This window comes from Globicephala melas, chromosome 8, assembly GCF_963455315.2.
Source record: "Globicephala melas chromosome 8, mGloMel1.2, whole genome shotgun sequence".
Taxonomy (NCBI): Eukaryota; Metazoa; Chordata; class Mammalia; order Artiodactyla; family Delphinidae; genus Globicephala; species Globicephala melas.
The window spans coordinates 36,210,579-36,230,544 of NC_083321.1; the positions used below are offsets into that span (position 1 = coordinate 36,210,579).

Sequence of the window (19,966 nt, forward strand, 5' to 3'; positions counted from 1 at the left end):
TTAATTGCAGGGCCCAAACCTTTTCTCCTGAGATAACTGTACTCTGGCCCAAGAGACTGGTGCAACTGGTGTAAACACTTGCCAGACATTCTTTTCGCCTCCAGTGTCACATGAGGTCCCTAGGTTTGGAAGCATCTATCCCATCCTGCCTGCCCACCTCAACAGCGGGGTCAGCTGAGTCATTTCTAGATGATTCTCCCAGTGTAGGCAGCTCTTTGCAGGAAACTGCCCTCAGCAGGAAGCCCCTTTTCTTGTCACTTTAGCAAAGCTACATTGTAACTTACTTTTAAACCAGGCACCCCCCACCATGCTCTACTCATCTCCAGCCCAAGCACACCTTTCAAGTCTTTTGATTACACAATACCTTGCCTAACTTCAAAGTAGTAGAAATGAAGCATAAGTAATTAACAGACGACGAGATCTCTTCCGTAGCTTCCCCTTCAGTAATCTCCCGAACAAACACTGTGAACAAGATAGCATCTAGAGGGAGATCCCGAGGAGGCGACAAGGCTGCCCACAAGGCTGCACACAGGGGGGTGGCGACGACTCTGACCCCATCTCAATGATTAACCGAGGTTACTTCCCTGTTTCCCTTTAAAAGCTTTCATGGCGGGCTTCCCTGGTGGCGCAGTGGTTGAGAGTCCGCCTGCCGATGCAGGGGACGCGGGTTCGTGCCCCGGTCTGGGAGGATCCCACATGCCGCGGAGCGGCTGGGCCCGTGAGCCATGGTCGCTGAGCCCGCGTGTCCGGAGCCTGTGCTCCGCAGCGGGAGAGGCCACAGCAGTGACAGGCCCGCGTACCGCAAAAAAAAAAAAAAAAAAAAAAAAGCTTTCATGGCCGAGCAGAATCTTTAGAGGTAGTTTTGGGGGACACTGGGTCCACCATCGCCCCAGATTGCCAGCATTCTGGTTAAAGGCACCTTTCCTTTCTATCAACATCTGTGAGAATTGATTTTGTAAGCAGCGAGCAGTGGGACCTATTCACTTCATTTGATAACACCAGAGACTTCTCTAAATGCAATGATACCCTGGTTCAAACCTCTAGATGATTTTTTAAGCCCTCAGACAATTATGGCTTCAGGCTGGAGGGTCATGGTGATGTCACACCTGATTCCCAAACCAAGGTGACTGTCACCCATGAGCACAGACGGGTACCCAAGCTCTCCCCTTGCCTGGGGTGACAGCTCTGGAATGGCAGAGGTCCCCTGATGACCAAGGGAGGTCCTATGCTGCCACAGAAATGACCTTACAGAAGTTTCCCTCTACAGGCCCTCCACGGGATGTGAGGTTATTAATACAGTGAACACAACACAGGTCCTCCCAGATTAACACCTGACCAGAAGAGTGGATGCATCATTCCTTCCCAGCCTCCCCTTCCTCTGCTCTCAGCAAAAATCTTCAGATGGAAATCAGGGCAAATGATGTCACCTCTCTGAGGTGCCCCCCAAGCCTTCTGGCTAAGCGGATCTTTATCCTCGCCACTTTGAGCACAGCCCTATCACAGGACAAGTGAGCACCTCCCCCTCCCCTACAAACAGCCCGAAGCTGGGCACAAATGGTGACAAAACGAATGAAGGCAAGAAACAACATGAAACAGGTGCACCCCAACCATATTCTCTTCTGTGTGACCTGGACCACTGAATCAATTCCATCTAGTCTAAACTTTAGGTCAGCATCTTGATTAACAGCAGACCTAATTTTAGGTCAGCATCTTGATTAACGGCAGAACATGGGCAACTTCTTCGTGCGTCCCTCTCCCAACCATTAAGTCTGATAAAGAACTTGCTTTGCCAACCACTAAGTGACAAGTTTATAGAGATTCTAAATCAATGTTACTCAGACATGACATCATGCTGAAGGCTGTAAAACCCCGTTTCTAGCCATGTCTGGCTCTCCTCTTCTGCCACGACAGGTAGGAGTGAACAGAGAGGAAGAAAGTGACCCAGAGAATGAACACCCGAGGAAGGAACCCACCAGAAAGCGCTGATGGGGCTCACATTAGGCAAGGCCAAACAGCCAGTGAAAACTTCGCCGTGGCTTAGTGCCAGAGGACTTTAGACTCACTTTACAGAAGGGGAAACTGAGGCCCGGAGAAGCGTCTTGAAGGAGGTCATGCCAGGTGGTAGTGAGCTTGATCTCAAACCCAAGTGCTTTTGTACTATGCCACACTCACTAGTTGTGACTCTCAGCAAAGTGTCAATAAAAACAGTCAGTTTTTAGCAAATGATCTTGTTATTTCAGCTTCTTAAAACAATTTGCTTCATTTCTAAGGCAAGGTATTTTTTGCCCAAGAGAGTGAAAATAAAAGTGTCAAGTGTGGAGAGAAACTAGACTTCTCACACATTGTTGCTGGGAATTATAAACAGGGATAACCTTTGGGGAGCAAAATTTGGCACTGTTAAAACAACTGTAAAATGTACATACATTCTTCAATGCAGTAATTCCACTGAAATGGTTGTATACATGCAAAAAAGACCTACAAGGATGTTAATCTCAGTACTATTTATAATATCAAAAAATTAGAAGCAACCTAAATGAAAGTGATTAAAAATATTAAGGTAAATTCATACTATGAAGTACTATGCAACTATTTTATGAAGAGAGAATGACCTATAAAAAGGGCTGTCCATGATTTGTTGATTTTATTTATAACTTAAAATGTCATATACGTATGTGTGTGTGAGACTGGGTGTATATGTACAAGGCTCCTGTAAAAATTAAATATTACTAATAAAGCACTTCAAATAGCTCCTGCCAAAGAGTGAACATTAGGAAAAATTTATCAAAATGTTATAGTATATAAATCAACTATATTTTGATTTAAAAAAAGGAACTATTAAAATAACTTTAAAAAAACAAACAAAAAATGTGATAGTATATGCATGAAAATAATATAGAAGAATATACACTAAGTGGCTAACACTGGCTTTGTCTGAGAGGTGGGATTATATAGGGTTCTTTTTCTTTTAATAAATTTGTGTTGTTCGAATACTTTAATATAATTATTTTTGTATTGAAAATATAGTAAAGATATGCTTTCTACAAAATGAAGAAAACCTTATTATTCAGAAAAGAACATCCTCCGTATGCACAGAATTCAGTCTAGCAATGCTAGTAAACATTCCAAATTTGTATGACGCACTAAATACTTTAGACCTGTATTAGATTGCTGGCAGTGTTAACCTGTTCAGAGGATGTAAGTGAGGGAATGGAAGGAAGAGAAAACAGATCATGTCACAAATGTTGAAAAAGAACAGCTATTTCCTCTCCCCTGAAAATCTGTGATTCTGGCCTGGAGCCCTAGAGCCACTCGGAGCCAACAGAGGAAGTGAAGGGCCGCCGCGCGTCCTGGCCATTCCTTAACAGATGTTTCGCAGCCGATCCTGCTGACACATCCTGCAGGCCGGGCAGGGCCCTGTATGGTTGTTGCCTGCAGGAGTGCGAATCCAAACGCAGGCCTAAACCATGGCAGTGATAATGATACAACAAATAACTAGCAGGTTTTCCTAAAGGCTAAGGCTCTGCAGACTTTCCTCCAAACCTACAGAATCTGAAATCTGAACTTTTAGGAAAACTAACAGGTCGTGTTGCTGTACAGAACATTTCTTTCTGGGTTTTGTGTATCAACTATGCACTTGGTCACTTTATGGAACAATGTAATGAACTGTGAGTCCTAGGTTTTTTTCTAGTTACTACCTGTTAGTTTTCTTCTGCTTTACATCTCAGTTGATTGCCCAGTATAATCAGAACTAAATTCAGTGATGATGACAAAAGAGGACTTGTTTCTTTGGGTGTGATTTTAAGAGGAATGCTTTAGTGTTTCCCCACAAAGTACAAAGTGCTCTGGGGTTTTTGAAAAGTTGCCTGTTACAATCTCCTTTTATTCCTCTTTATCCTTTTTAAAAACCGGGACTAGGTGTTGAAATATTTTTGTCATTTATTGACAGAATGATGGATTTCTCATTGAACTTAGTGATGTGATTAGATCAATTCCTAGGACCGGGATTCTCGGGTCAATGGATCACATAGAAAAGCCTATGAATTGGTTCACCTGCCAGAGCACAGTGCAGTCCGGGTCTGACTGACTCACAAGAAAGCTTCAGGGGAGGACAGGTAATGAGATTCTATCACGGACTTGACCTCATGGGAAAGCAGTCCACATCTCAACTATAGCACCAACCACACTGAACTGCAATTCAGCTGCTCAAAGAGTTTCTCTCTCCAAGATTTCTCCAGGTAAAGGATGATATCTTATGCACCCAAGTACCTGTTGTGTCTTTTACATGGCCAGGTGGCTGAGTTATTTCTGTTCCGTCCCCACAAACTATATTTTGCATGCAAGCCGCCTACCTCAGTCTGCAACCAAGGTCAGACTCAAAGGAGAACACAGGGAACATGAAGAAAGGAGGAGGAAATAACGAGTCTCTGAAGGCAAAATCACATGACCCCGTTACTTCAGGATGGTGGAAAAGTATTAGTAAAAAATACTGAGGCCTGGGAATTCCCTGGCGGTCCCGTGGTTAGGACCCAGCGCTTTCACTGCCAGGGCCCAGGTTCGATCCCTGGTCGGGCAGCTAAGATCCCACAAGCCACGTGGCTCTGCCTAAATAAATAAATAAATAAAATCTAGGTCTGCCCCAACCTTGCTTTACCTCAGCTCCCCAGGATAGGAGAGGGATAATAAACACACCTCCCACGCACCTGAACCTCCATCAGTAATTTTTATCACTGTAAATCCTTGCAGGATTTTGAGCGCATCATAGTTCACACAACATTCTCACGCACGTCCCCTCACTTGACACTCCTCACAGACATCCCAGGGGACAGGACAGAACCAGAGTTCAAAGCTGGGAGTCAGACCTGGATATGAATTCTAGCACTCAATTAACAGGGAGGGCAAGTTACTAAATCTCATTTAGCCTCATCTTCTTTACCTGTAAAACCGGGGTAATATTTACCTCATGGAATGCTTCTGAAGATCAAGTATAACATAGTGAAAATCAAAGTCCCTAGCACATGTTACGTGCTCAACAAGTAAGTACGATTTCCTTTCCTTCTGACACCGGAGTTTTTCCCTGGGACAATGCCTCTATTGGCATTCACAGCCACCGTCCTTCAGGAGGCCTCCCGGCTGTCTGCTTAAGGCACAAGTGGCAACCCCTGCCCAGGACAGAGGCAGATTGGTGGCTGCCCCAGTGCCAGTGGGGAGCCCCTGGCTGGGCTGCCTGAGTGGCCCTATGTCTGTGTGGGCTCTGGGACACAGGTGCAGCCACCAACCCTGCACCCTCCCACATATGTTCCCTCCACAGGGAACCTTTTATTTTCTCAATTTTTTGGACATTGGCCTCATACCCGTCCTTCAGACTGTTTTACGTCTATTCTCCCCAAACGACTATGGGACAAGGGCAGGCTTCCCAAACACCTTCTCCTCTCTCCCTTCTCCCTCAACCTGCACACCTCTAACCAGCTCTCAGTGGCAGGGTTTCAAGCATTTCTTTTCTACTTCCAGGAAAAGCACAGTATTAATTGTGGTTCTGGAACCAAAGTGCCTCGGTTCAGTTCCAACTCCATTTCTCACCGTTTCTGGTGTGACCTCGGCAACTACTTAACCTCTCTTAACCTTAGTTTCATCCTTTGTAAATGGGGATAACAACACACTTTGGGGGAATTCAATGAGGCACACAGTAGGTACTCAACAAAATTTAGCTCTTTTCTATATTATGTATATATACATAAACGTATCTGGAAGGATATGCATAGAATGGTTTATAGTGGTATGCTTCAGGGAGCATACAGAGGAGAACTTTTATTTGACAGACACTTACACCATTTTACAAGCATTCATTATTTTTGTAATTTAAACACACTTTTAACAAGAATACACGGGTATGGTAAAGAAAAGGAAAGGAGGAGAGGGGAAGGGAGGTGGGAAAAAAAAGAAGAAGAAAAATGGTCTGCTCAAGGCGGAAGCCAAAGGCTGGGTCAGAGTCATGATTGGTTTAGACATTCTGGTTATAGCTTTAGTGCTAGGTGCAGAGTTCCCCTGCCTTGTCAGAGAAAACTTCTGCCGTCTATATGTCAGCCTTACACAGATTTCCTTCATATTTCCTCCAGTGTTCCAGGTCGGAGTGGGTGTGGGGGAAAACCCAGTTCCATTGGATTAAGTTATCCTGGGATGGAGGGGTGCGGGCAGGGAGGTTCTGATCTCCCTCACGGTGGGAGAGCTGCCCAGTCCCCTGGAGCACTGTGCGGGGGGCGGGCGGGGGTGTCTCCTGGGTCCCAGGGGAGGAGGGGGCACATCCAGGACAAGCCCTAGGAAGCTTAAACACTACCAGGCAGGAAATGCTTCCAAGGGACCTGGGCATGCCCCCCTAAGAAGTCTAGACCACTTTGCGTGGGAGGGCTCTGTCTCTTATTGAAGAATCTTCTGAGCGGTTTCAGTTTCCCTATTTCTCCATTGTGTCATGAGATACAGACTGCAGCAAGCAAAGGTTTGTTTTACTACCTTCTGTGCAAGAGTCCCCACAGGGCTACTTACATTTCCTCCCCAACCTAAAAGCTCAGTACTATGCATAGTAAAAAAACATACCCTTTTTTGGTAAGAGCTACATTATCAGAATACCAAGAGGAACGCTGCCTACTCTTTACGTGTAGCCAAGATATTCATTTAGCCAACCCACGTTTCGGACTTTTTCAAAGGGTGAAAACCCTCCTTGTTCCTAACTTCCCTCACATCATTTCTGATGGGTAAAAACCTTATCGGCTCACAAAATGCATGCCCCAAGCAGCTTGCATTTCTAGAAAACCACCTCCTGTATAGAGAATATTCTATGAACGTTTTCAAATTGCAAATGTTACATTGCTTCTATGTGTCTTCTGGGCTCCACCCAGACAAACACAGCTATTCCTGCTGTCAACTATGAATATGTAATATTTTCCCCACCTTATTAATACCTCTTCCAACAAAGTTCCTGCCAGCCAAGCATGTCCTTGTGACCCGTCCCCATCACCGTTTGCCACCCCACACTCACCCAATAGAACTGGATCTGCTATAAAGGAAGATGCCAGAAAGGACCCCCAAGAAGGTGGCTTACCTTTCTCATGGCTGCTTGCTGGTGGGGGTGGGAGTGGGGAGGTGACCGGTTTGGACTTGTCATAGTTGTTAAAGCTCTGGCTCCGTCGGTTGTTAGCAGTGGCTGACCCTCCGCGTGTTTTGGCCTCGCTGCCTGCAGCGGATACCCTCGCGGTAGGACCTGGAAGTCTAAAAGGCAAAAGCAACAGGCTTCAGTCTCAGGAAAACAGCAGTACCTCAGAAGGTACTGCAGCCATGCAGGAGGCAAAAGAAACCATTCAAGGCATCAGGTCGGTGGCGGTTTGCCAGTCCAAGGACTTACTGGAACCACCACAAACATCTAGGCTAGTAATGACCCCAGTGAAGTCCAAAAGCCAGGTGTGAGTAGTTTTCCTTTGAACACAGAGAGAAATATATGAATACGTCTGCTGATTAGAAATACAAAGCTCGGGAGTTCCCTGGTGTAATAGTGGTTAGGATCCTGGGCTTTCACTGCTGTGGCCCAGGTTCAATCCCTGGTCAGAGAACTGAGATCCCACAAGCCACACAGCGTGGCCAAAAAAAATACAAAGCTCGTCTTACTTTTTCTCTTGGATGAGTAATTTTGCTTTTCAATAGGGCCAAACCATGTCATCTCTAATTCTATCTAGGGTAGAACATAAAGGTCTGTTAAGACTCTAAACTGTTAAACTTGTGTGTACATCTCTTTTGACAGACACTGAAAATGGTTTTTGCCATAACTAGGGATGTAAGTATCAAGAAAAAGATATAATTTATGATGGTCAGAAAGGAAACTGCTACCTCAGAACCCAACTCATCTGCAATGAAAAATTATGGACTGGATGGAAACATTTGTTCAGACATACATTTTCCTTCAACATCTGACAACCTGTCTCCATAGACATTACTCTGAGTCTGAAGCTCAGCTTCTCTGCACAGTCGATGGATAAAATCATACATTCTTTCTGTAAAATGAGCAGGAATCTGTTAGCCTAAAGACAAACACACACTTTCCCTTTAAATAAAACACTTCATTTTTGGGTGGTTTGGGAAGTAAAGTCAGCAGACCAGTCTTTGGTAATGTGTCTAAAGATATTATGGCCCATTCCCCGAAGAGTTAAGGCTATGACTCCGCAAATCAGAATTTTGGTTCAGGGATTACTAAGCAGACTCTTTGCAATCATTAAAGTTGAAAGATGAATAAATGATGAAATATTTAGTTATATCTTTCAGCTAAAACCCACTTAGCAGTGTTGAAAAGCCACTGGAACCTCAGCTGACCAGCATTAGATCTAGCGATAAGTCTGAATTTTCAACTCATAAAGCTTTCCGCCTTCTCTTTCCACACAAATCTCTAAGCACCGAAGAAGTCTGCAGTCTGGAAGCATTTTCGATAGAAACAGGCAAACGCTTCAAACTTTTTCTTGTTGCCTGAGCAAGAAAAAATGGCTGCAGAGTACACAGAGAACATGAGCTGGTGTGAGAGGACTGTAAGATTTATACAGTTAAGAAGAAGCTGGCCCAGTTCCTTAACTGGGAGCTAGGAGAGAAGGAAGCGGGTGAGTTCTTCCCCCCAAAAGTGGCAGAGGGAAGGCCTCACTTCCCACTGCATTAGGAGGATTTGCCCCTCTGTTAATTTACCCCATCTTGTTTAGTGAAGATATTCACCCCACGAAGACAGGCACAGAGTGGGGTGCAAAACCAGCAGTGCCAGTGCCTGTGTTTGCGGACCAGAGGCGGCCAGATCAACTGATCAAGGAGGTCCAGCAATCTTGGCACCTCTCGGTTCTGCTTCCAATGCAGACAGCACCCTGCACGCCCTCCAAGACGGACAGTGTTACCCGAGGACTCCCAGCCAATGGCAGAGCTGCTGCAGGTGCAGGCGTGGGGCTCCTCAGGGCTGGACTCTGCAGGAGTCTGTATGCCCACAGATAGGCCTGAAAAAGGATTACGGACATGTTCCAAGATGATGTCACAGCAACAGTTTTAAGTGGTGCAGGGTAACACAGGTGACAGTATTCTACTCCCGTGGCAAAGAACAGGGAAGCAAAAAGCAACGAGGAGGGAAAAGATGCTCGAGAGGCCCCACTGCCCTCACCTGGACCACAGATTTTTCAGAGCAGCACAGGGCCTTTATAGAGGCAAGAAATCAAAGTATTGGATGGGATGGCCACAACCTTGAATGAGGTAGGCAATTTGGTCCTCTGTGAGGCAGTGTGGTACAATGGGTAAAATAGCTTTTTCCATACAAATGTGGACATGACATTGGGCCAGTCTTATGATCTGAGATTCACGTTCCATATATGTCACTTTGGAATAACAGTAAAGTACCCAATCGGATAGCTGTGAACTTGGAATGGGACTTAAGGTCCAGCCTGATGTAAGTACTCAATGCATGCTGGTTCCCCTTAACATCCTCTCTGCTGAGCACAGATTCATAAAGGAATTGGACATTGTCATAAAGAAAACACGCTACGGTAGAAAAAAGAACCAGACAAATAAGGAAGGAATCAGGCAGATCTAGGTTAAAGCAGCAATAGAGAGCTGGACAAAAATCAACACACAAGGGTTGGAGATCAACGTTTCCAAAGAGGCAAGACAGGTTTTGGCAGACAGGATTCATCATCTCCCTAAGGAACATTCGAGGAGAGAAACTGCTTCATCCAAGAATCCGTGATGAAGAAACTGCTTCATCCAAGCATCTGTGACGAAGACCTTACACTTGGGGTACCTCTGAGCCATCTGTGGGGCCCAGACTGAAACATTCCCCAGTCTTGGATTAACTGAGACGGCTCTGGTTTCCTAGGGGTGGTCACCATCAGATCCTCTTCCTTGAGTCAGAACCTAGAGGTGCTACTCTGATGGGAGTGACCCATCCTTCAAATGGCTACAGGTTGTACCAAGTTTTCTGAGACACGGAAGAGGTCTCGAAGGCCTTGAGGGCGGCTGACGTGACAATAAGGGATGGTTGGCACATGCCGAGCCATCAAAAGCCACCATAAAGCTCAAGCCAGCTCATGTCACCCTCTACCTCATCACCATTACACCCTAGTGAGGACAGCTCCCTTAACTTTGCCCAAATGGGAAAACTGGATGGAGACCAAGTAACTTCTTCCAAGTGTCAGAAGGAAGCCATGTGAACACTGTGCTTCAAAACTCGGGTTCTGTTGTGGATGGGGTGGGACAGTTGCTTGCTCCAAAGCAAGCCTCCCACATCCCTCTGAAATTTTCAGCAGTCTGCCTCACAAACAAAGGCCATGAATGAATGTGTGATGGATGGGAAGTAAGGTAAAAAAGCTTCGTTTGGATCCACCCAGGAGGGAACCAAAACATCCCTTGGGATGATGAGTCAATCCACAAACTGAATTAATTCAGACTGAATTGTGAATACAGGACTTCAGAGCCAAAGGTGACCACGAGATCCTAAGATACCTGAGCAATCCAGGTGAGGGCACTGGACTTCACAAACTGAAGCAGGGATGTGCTATGTCTGTGTTTCTGAGTCCTTCCTTACCCCAATTCATATGTTGAGATTGTAATGCCCAATGTGATGGTATTAGGAGGTGGGGCCTTTGGGAAGTGATTAGGTCATTAGATAGAGCCCTCATGAGTGTTGCTTGTAAGTCACCCAGCCTGTGGTGTTTTATCATGGTGGCCCAAAAAGATTATCACAGGGTTCTAGTTCAATCTTATCTAGATCTTAAGGGGTGGATTGACCCTAGCTGACATCTCAATTACATACACATTGATAAAAGAATATGAAAGGTCGGAAGTAATTCAAAGAAGAGAAATAATGACCTCGGAAGTTGGAATGGTCAGGGAAGGTTCCAAATAAAAGCAACCCCAGAGCAAGATGTGGCATGTGGAATGAGAATGTGAGTAGAGGGCAAGAAGGGAGGGGGCAGAGGTGTCATGCAGAGGGAAGCTTGTAAAAAAAAAAAAAAAGCACTGAAGAAAGAAAGGGCCAGTGTGTGCTGGGGCTTGGGGGACAGCGTGGGAGGAAATGAGGCTGGAAAACCAGGCGGGGGCAGCCCTCAGTGTCACACTATGAACCTTGGACTTGGTCCTGTCCTCCAGCAAGGAGGCATTCATTAGGGAAGCTGAGAACAGAGCTAGAGTTGAAAAGCAGAGTAGCTTCCAGTTCACAGTCACACAGGCCCCTGGCTAACATTCTGAAGTTCATTATTATTAACATCCTTGTGCATCAGGAGAACTTCTCTCAAGCCCCAGCCTGCAAGTAGCTGCTGTCTATTAGCATCATTCTTCTGCAGAGCTGGGTCTTGCTCATGTGGAACAGCTGCAGATACCACAACAGCTGCTGCCCAGCGATGCCTGCCTCATCAAGAAAAAGCAGAGAGAGGAGAGTGCAGCAAGTCAACCTCAAATCATCCACACCCTACATCATCCACAGTGCCAGAAGGTTTCAATGGCTCCTTTGCAAGAAGGACTCTACTTCCCATGATCATCCCACGTCCAAACAACAGTTACAAAATGAGAGGACACAGATGTGTTCTGAAACACACACGCGTTGCTTTTTTAAAAAATGAAGTTTAAGGGAAGAGGTGTAACAAAGAGGCAGAAGGAAAATCCTGCTGCTATGGGAGCTATGGTCAATTTCTCCAACATATGCACAGCCGAGCAGGCAGGATGGTAAGACTGTTGTTCCTGGCACATAACCTGTGCGTGCATCCCGGCTCCACGCGTTGTACGTGCTGACGGGAAGAAAGCCGTTCTTCTCCCCCAAACCACTTCAAAGGCTGGGAGCAGAAGATGGCCCTCCCAGGAAAGATGGCAGCTTGTGTGCACATGCTCAGGACCTTGGGGGTGGGGGGGGTGGAGGTCATAATTGGAGATGCTTTTGCTAGACAAGATGATTAAATGCTAAACCTCTCATCTCCACGGCATCTGCTTTTCAGCAGCTGGGCAGAGACGGCTGAACTACTAGCCACACTGATTCTTCTCCACAAGATGGTCTTACAGAGATCGACTCTGTGAGACTCGCTAGAGCTGGTCCAGATCAACCCAAACCACCAACATCGCCCTATCAGCTAGTTATGGTGCACGGATTACATGCCAGGCTGCAAAGGGCTGGAAATGACTTTATTTAGTCCACATAGCACTGTGACTATGTGGGGCAGGACTACCCCATTTTACCAATAAGGAAACACAGGCTCATGGAGATTAAATAATGGGTCCAGGTAACACAGTAAGCGGTGAAAACGGTGTTTGTTAGGTTCGACTGCAAAGCTGCACTCTTCGTCACCATGCTTCAATGCCTCCCACAGGTAGAATAAGCCTAAATACCTGAGGCTCACCAGGGATGCCAAGAGGCAACACAGTGGTCAAAGGTGGAAATTCATGGAAATCCTTCATCCCTGTACCAGTTCCCTCCATGAGCCCCTTCCCCGTAGATTCAAGACGAGGCTTCCCACCTGCTCAACATCCTTGGTGCCTATCTAGGTGTTTGGCTCTGGTCGGTGTTCAACCAATGTCTGCACCTGAACAAGAGACCTATTTCCAAAGCTCTGGGAGAGGTGTCCTACTCAGCCAGAGGGGTAGGTAGGTCAACAAGTTGACCCTGTTTCTTTTGACAACCAGACTTTACTACTATCCCTGGTGGTGCCTGATCAGCTAAAGTGTTTATCAAGGTTGTGCTCAAGTCTAGGGGCGGGGAAGTGGGCGGAGCAGAAGGCAAGGAGTGTTAGACGAATAATAAAATGAAGACCATCCCTTTGTCAGGCTCGTCAGAAACAAAATGCATCCAAGAGAAACTCTAGATGAGGGATAGGACCCTGATGGAAAGCCAGACCTTGGCTTTGGTCAACTTGGAAGCCCTGTGCCCAGCACGCCCTCAGGGCAGGGCAGACACGTCCTCATTCTTCAGTTCTTCCTCTCTTCCCCCCCAACCCCACTCCACCTCCTTCCATCGTTTGGGACTGATAATAATAGATCATTCACGGGATGGGCATGTGCTTCCAATTAGATTCTTTCCCAGCTAGTTCCTGTTTTCTCTCTCTTCCAGAAGTAAGCACATCGGGGGGAACAAACACTAGATTTCAGGTTTCCTCCAAGCTCCCCACCCCCTTCCTTTCCTGTGTATGGACTTTGCATGACACTCAAAAAAAAAAAAAAAAAGGGATCCCAATTTACCAGTGCAGTGGTGGGGGGAGGCCGTCTATCCGACTTGGGCCTTGTGCTGCTGGGAAAGCAGTCACTCTCTAGCAGCGTGCTATGGACTCATGTTTGTGTCCCCTGCTCCCCAAATACATATGTTGTCAACCCAGTGTGACGGTATCTGGCGACGGGGTCTCTGGGAGGTAATGAGGTCATGAAAGTGGAGCCCTTGTGATGGGGTTAGTGCCTTGGAAGAAGAGACAGAGATGGGAGAGCTTGCTTTCTCTCTGCTCTCCACCATGTGAGGACACAGGAAGAACACAGCCATCTGGAAAACGGGAAGAGGGCTCTCACCAGAACACAACCATGTTGGCACCCTGATCTTGGATTTCCCAGCCTCCAGAACTGTGAGAAATAAATCTCCATTAAGTCACTCAGTCTATGGTGATGTGTAGTAGCAGCCTGAGCAGACTAAGACACATGCCTATGAGATGCAGTGATGAATGTAGGGCCCCCAGAACCAAGTCTGGGTAGCATGCTGACTTGTCCTACGGAGAAGCAGCTGCCCTGTGGCTTCTTCCTGCAGCCAGACGGATCCTGAGTTGGGCCTCCCCATGCGTAAGCTTTTTAGAAAAGTTAACTGATTAGAAAAGGCACCCACTGGAGCCTAAGAGCGTGGGGCAGCAAGCAGACGTTCTGTACCTATTTGTTGCATGAATACAGAGAGAAATGCCGTCTGGGCATCCCTTTACCTTTACGTGAGAATTCAATGAAAAAGAAATACCAGCCATAATGAGGAGGAGACTCTGTTTCTGTCAGGATGCTACAAGGGCAACATGACGCAAAGGTCAGGAGGAATGGCTGAAACATGTAAGATTTTAAAAAGCAGCCTCACCGACCACGTAAGCACCAGAATTCAAGGAGGAGGAGGGGGCGGGGAGAGAGGTAACATAGTGGTTAAAGTGAGGGTTCTGGGGTGAGATTACCTGGGCTCAAATCCTGGTCTTTCCACTTTCTGTGTGACTTTGCTAACTTACCGAGAACTTCCTAAATTTTAGTTTCCTCATCTGTAAAATGGGGATAATAACATGACCTACCACAAGAATACCGATGTGAAGATTAAAAAAGATAATGTATTCAAATTGGCACATAATATGCATTCAATAAAAGTTAACTGTTGATACCTTTAAAACAGAGTAGATACAGGGATATAACTGGCGTTTGCCATTCCCTGAAACAGGTCCTGACAGGATGCGGTAGACGCCAAAGTGAGTCAAGAGAACTGGTTAGTGAGCAGCCCTAATTATTATTTTCAGGGAATTGAGGTGATCTGTCCATGGTACACATGGTACACTAGAGCCCCCAGAAACAAAAATGACACATTGCCTTATTGCCTTGTATCCTCTGAACAACTGGATTCATGCCTCAGGTCTTTAAAACTCAAGAGAAAACCAATCCCACATTAGTAATTTTAATGACAGCACCAATAACAAAAAGCATAACACACATAAATGAGATGCAGGTGAGGTGGGATCAGGGCCAGGGCAGAGCAGGGAGCCAAACTCATCATAAAACTACTCTGGAAAACCACCTACAAACTCACCTCTCTAAATCAGAATGGACTTTGATGTCCAAGCAATCAAAGACAAAAAAAAAAAATCAATGAAATGCAGAAACAATATGTACAACTCAACCTCACTTACAGATCACACACACACACACACACACACACACACATCCCTTCAACAACCCCATGGCCACTCTCAACTCTCCAACACTGGGTCATCAGCCAAAGCATGTTTGGTTTTCCCAAACTGCAAACATGACATGGGGAGGGGGACCAAAAGGAAACGCAGCCAGAACAAAAGGAACGAGGGGCTGGGTTGAAACCATGCTTCGCGGGACACGGAGAAAGTCTAACCTAGAGATCTTTTTCTGACCCAGAGTGAAGCGGATGATTTTGCTTTGTGATGAGTCCTTGGAAGATGCACTGCATGATAGGAAAGAAAAAAGTGGAAGAGATGAGTGAGGGGAGAGAAGATGCATTAGACACGCAAATAAATAACAGGAGTCCTGTGATGATGCGAGCGCCCCTGGTTTCCCTCTGCCTGCTTTTTCTACAATATGCAGCCTTCTTTCTAGGTCTGATTTGATAAATTTCCAACATGAAGAAATTGCTGTCGAGATTATCTAAGAACTTTTGTGGTTTTCTTTTTTTTTTTTTCTTAACTCCAAATCTCTTTTCTGGTATCAGTCACTATAAGGCCTTCTTCCACAATGACACTGAAGCCAGGGGTCTCGGACAAGTAAACTTTGTAACTTTCTAAAGTATTCAGATGTTTCTATTTCACATGCTTGTTCTACCAGGGTGGTTTTTCGATGAGTGTCCTCAATAGCCCATAAAGTTGACCCTAAACAAGGGTGGACGTGGAGATGTTTTCAAGTTTTGCTGGTCTTGGGAATTTTTGCTCTCCATGGTATAAAGCAATGATCATTTCAAGTCTTCTGAACTTGCTACATTCTGGGCTTTGAACCATAAATTTATGAAGAATCATGGTTGGACTTAATAAAAGGTTAAACTTATTTACTGCCTTATGAAAGACAGAAATATTTATCTTTCTCGCATCCATACATCTTATGCCACATTCATAAAAGGATATGAGGTGAGAAATACAATGTTAGTGTCATTAAACTTAGGAAGTGAAGGAAGAGACAGAAGTGAATGAATTAAAAAAAGTGATTGTTTGGATTTTTTCTAGAAAGCTAAATATTGATAACATGTAAGGTAAACACAGATGGAGAGGAATTTCATGAGGTGAAACGTGGATCAAGTTCTCAGCCATCACGTAAATGAATGAGAAGAGCTGCAGGGTAAAAGGGAGTCTCCATTCGGCGGCCATCAGAGGAGTTGCTCTGATTCCTTCATGCCAATATCTCAAATTCCCTTGTTCAGCTTCTTATCAACAAACTCTCCTATTAACTCTCTTATTAACAAACACTATGGGAAAGCGGTCCAGTTTTAGTATTTGCTATCCTGAGAGGTACAGTATTTAGGCATGTTTGTATGTGGCAGAGTTCTAATGAAGGATCAACACAAACCTGGTATTTGGGGGTTGCATCAACATTTGACGTTAATGATCAAGGGTCTGAACCATTATCCTTGGGACTTCGGTTATCGAAGTCGGAATGTGGGGATAGAAATACAATGAAACAAAGCCAGGGAAGTGGTTTTACTACTCTTAAATTTACAGCCAGAGCATGAGCACGGGGTATCACATCTCTAGACCTTGAGAACAAGATCATCTTCTGGAAGTAAAATTAGAAACTATCAGTATATAATGGATAAAACAAATCATCTGTGAAAGTAACCCAATATGGGCCAAATACGGGATGAATGAGGACATACAGTAACTCCAGAGCCCAGTTTGTGTCACCACATTGCAGGGTCAGGGGGCCATGATGGCAGGAACTACTCTGGAAAAAATGGATATAAAAACCTGGCTTACATGAGTTTGGCTCGTCTTTAGGTAAAGCATTTATTTTTTATTTTTAAAAATTGCTGGCTACCTCGCGTGGCATGCAGGGTCCTAGTTTCCCGCCCAGGGATGGAACCCCTGCCCCCTGCAGTAGAAGAGCAGAGTCAGTCTCAACCACTGCACTGCCAGGGAAGTCCCCCCAGGTAAAGCGTTTATTAATAGTAGGATGTTTTTTCTTACTTGGAGATGGGTGTCCTGACTGGAACATCTGGTTCTTTTGAGAAGACAAATGCTTACTATGGAAATGGATGCCTCAGGCTAGCACAGCTCAGTGACAAAAGCCCAGTGTTCCTCAACACACGTTCCTTGGAACCCTATGCAATGAGATGCTCTATAAAATAAGAAGAGTTCTGTGGCTCCGTTTGAGAATGCTTTCTACGCCGCCTTCTGAAGATACCCAGTACACATGTGTTCCTCCCCCCACCCCAACCCCCCAGCTTCCTTATCTCAAGAAATGCCACCATTTTCCTAACCGCTCAAGCCAGAAATCTCGGCTTTCTCTGTGATTCCTCTCTCCCTCACTCTAGATAGTCAATCTACCTGTAGTTCTGTTGGCTCATCCTCCGAAATATCCTGAACTGGTCCATCTCCATATTTGCTCTACCACCTTGATCGAAGCCACTGTCATCTAGAGGACCACGGAAGCCTCTTAGCTAGGGTCTTTCCTTCTATTCTTGACCCTCCCACAGTCTTATTCTCCAGAGAGGAACAAAAGTGACTAAAAAAACAAACAAACAGAAAAACTGTAAATCAAATCAAGTCTCTCTCCTGCTCGACTCTCCAATGGCTTGATACCTTTAGAATGAAATATCAACTCTTCAGCCTGTAGAGCCATCACTGTGACCTCACTTCAAGGGCCACGGGACTACAGAACTCTAGGGGCCACCGGTCAGCCCTCTTTGCTTATAGGCTGCCTTTCACTTCACACCCCCTTCACCCACTGAACTCCAGCCACACTAGCCTTCTTTCTGCTCCTCCAAGCTGCCAAGTTTACCCCTACCCCAGGGCCTTTGCACCAGCTGCTCCCGCTACCTGATCTATTCTACACCCGCATGGACAGCTCCCTGTCATTCGTATTTCCACTTTGGTGTCATGTCCTCAGAGAAAGCCTCCCCTCAACTCAACCTAAATGATCAACCCGGTCCCTCTGATCCCATTATCTTATTGTACTACAACCATCGGATATTTCTCTTCCCCTTTTGTTTGCCTGCCCTCCTCCAGTAGAAAGTAGAGAGCAGGCACCTTGGCTATCTCATTCACCCTTGATCCCCCAGTGCCTAGGACAGTGCCGGGCACATAGAAGGCATTCAAACACTAACTGGATAAATGAATGCATATTGGCCGATTCAAGGATCTGAGTAGACCCTGCAGTAACAGTTATACAACTTAACCCAGAGGATTTCCCCATTTTTCCCCCTTAGAACCCTTCCCCTGCATGTTACCATCCAGGGAATAAGCACTCTGCAAAATGCAGTGTGGGCAATGACGTCCTGATCATTTAATCATCCAGGTCCATCGGGGATCTCCGATCAGAGAATGGCTCCCACCCAGGTGGTTCTTCAAGGCAAAGGTGCAGAGGCTGGCTGCCCGGCTGTCTATTCCTCATTGCTAGTCCAGGCATTCCTACTAGCCCACAAACCTCCATAATGGGAACTGGATATAATTAGATAATCAATTAGGGGCTCTGAGTTATATCACATCTATCAGTGCTGGTTTTAACACCACCACAATTGGGAAACAGCGCTTCTCCTGGGGAAAAAAAGCTGCAACCATCTATCTATAAGGCAGCTGCTTTGTTTGAACCACTTTGTGCTTTGCCTAACTACAATGGCCTATTCGGGGAACTGGAAAGAAAAAGCCATTACTCTTTAGCATATGTTCAATGAAATCAAGCAATCAATTTGATCAGTGGCATTTAGGTTTGATAGCTAAAGATTTATGGCTTAAAAAAACAATTATGGTGGACTTTTCTCCAGAACTTTACTATGAGTCAAAAACTTTCTAGTTCCTAATCCCCTCCTTCTTTTGTCATTGAAACAAATGTTTTACGAGGTGATCTTCTGCAGAGTTGTTTAGGAATGCATCTATACACTGTAACAGAGTAGATGGTAACTGCCCCAACGTTCTGCTAGCGTTATCATTCTATGGCGAGTCCCTCTGGCAAGCGTGGGTCCCTCTGGAAACAACAAACAAAATCTAGGTCCTAATCCAAAAAGCAGAGGGCCACAGCTGACACTGCTACCTGGTCTCTAAGGTCAACAAAAGTCAGTCACATTTAATGGTAACTGCTCCCCATTAGGGGATGCTGGCCCTCTCAGGGAAGGGGGAATGCCTCTTTCCCTGCTAAAAACCACTGGCCATCTTTCTTCTGTGTTCCCAGTATTTCTCTTCTGGCAAAGCAGAGGCATCTGCTGGAGAACTTTTGCCTCCACTAAGGGAAATTACTTGCACATATAACACTGAACACCCAGCTTGTAGGCAGACAAGCAAAAGAAATTTGAAGTCTATTTTAGGGGCTGTTGATTGCCTACCAACCTGTGTGTGTAAGAGGCTAGAGTTCAGGCAGGAGCAGCTAATTAGCTCTGGCTGCTGGCGATTCTGATCTATAAAGTGCACATCTCCGCCAGGCACATCCATTTCAAGGTCACGCTAATTCCCCACTAACTACCGGCAGTTCTCAGCACGGAAGAAGCGCAAATGACACACACGTCCGGCACCGGCTAGAATGTGGTCAGTGGGGCAGAAGACCCCTGAAAAAAAGCAGAAGTATCATTTGGCGAGGAGAGCCCACCTGGACTGCATCTCAGCTTGTGCTTTTGACGGCTGGTGTGGCGCTGGCTGGTGAGGCTGGCACGGGGCTTGGGGAGCGGCGGGCACCTGTTGCTGAGGAGCGCCAGCCTGGCACTGGGAGGGGGCCCCGGCCGCCGGGGACACGGCGGGCAGCAGTGGCGAGGGGAGGTGCGGCTTCTGGGGCTGCTGCTGCTGCTTGTACCGGGAGAGGCTGAAGAAGAGGCCTAGAATGGCCTTGAGGTTTCCATTCCTGATTTCTGCAAGACAGTGAAGAGGTTCTGGTTAGAGGAGGAAGCCTTTCTGGGGAGCCCTGTCTCGCACCCTTTCAAGAGGCTGCTTCAGCCCTCGCACGAGTTTTAATTCCTCTGGGATATGACAGATTTCCTGAACACTTAATTGGTGTCCCAGTCAGTTAAAATCAGGCCAAAACCACAAAGAAATTAGTTGATTCTCCC

The 19,966-nt window shown here is 45.9% G+C and overlaps 1 protein-coding gene across 11 annotated transcripts in view; it reads right to left on the reverse strand.

Annotated features, from left to right (window-relative positions):
- The window catches only part of NAV2 (neuron navigator 2), a 766,131-nt gene that overhangs the window by 212,791 nt on the left and 533,374 nt on the right, over positions 1-19,966 (reverse strand). For 10 of the 11 annotated variants that reach the window (XR_009564890.1, XM_060303433.1, XM_060303429.1 and 7 more), the window contains exons 5-7: positions 19,513-19,768; positions 15,107-15,175; positions 7,094-7,260 (exon numbers count right to left, since the gene is read on the reverse strand). Coding sequence is in view for 10 of the 11 variants with exons in the window: in XM_060303433.1 (XP_060159416.1) it covers positions 7,094-7,260; positions 15,107-15,175; positions 19,513-19,768 (492 nt within the window). In the remaining variant the exon portion in view is untranslated. The remainder of the gene's footprint in view (positions 1-7,093; positions 7,261-15,106; positions 15,176-19,512; positions 19,769-19,966) is intronic. The other variant, XM_030864888.2, reaches the window with a different exon arrangement.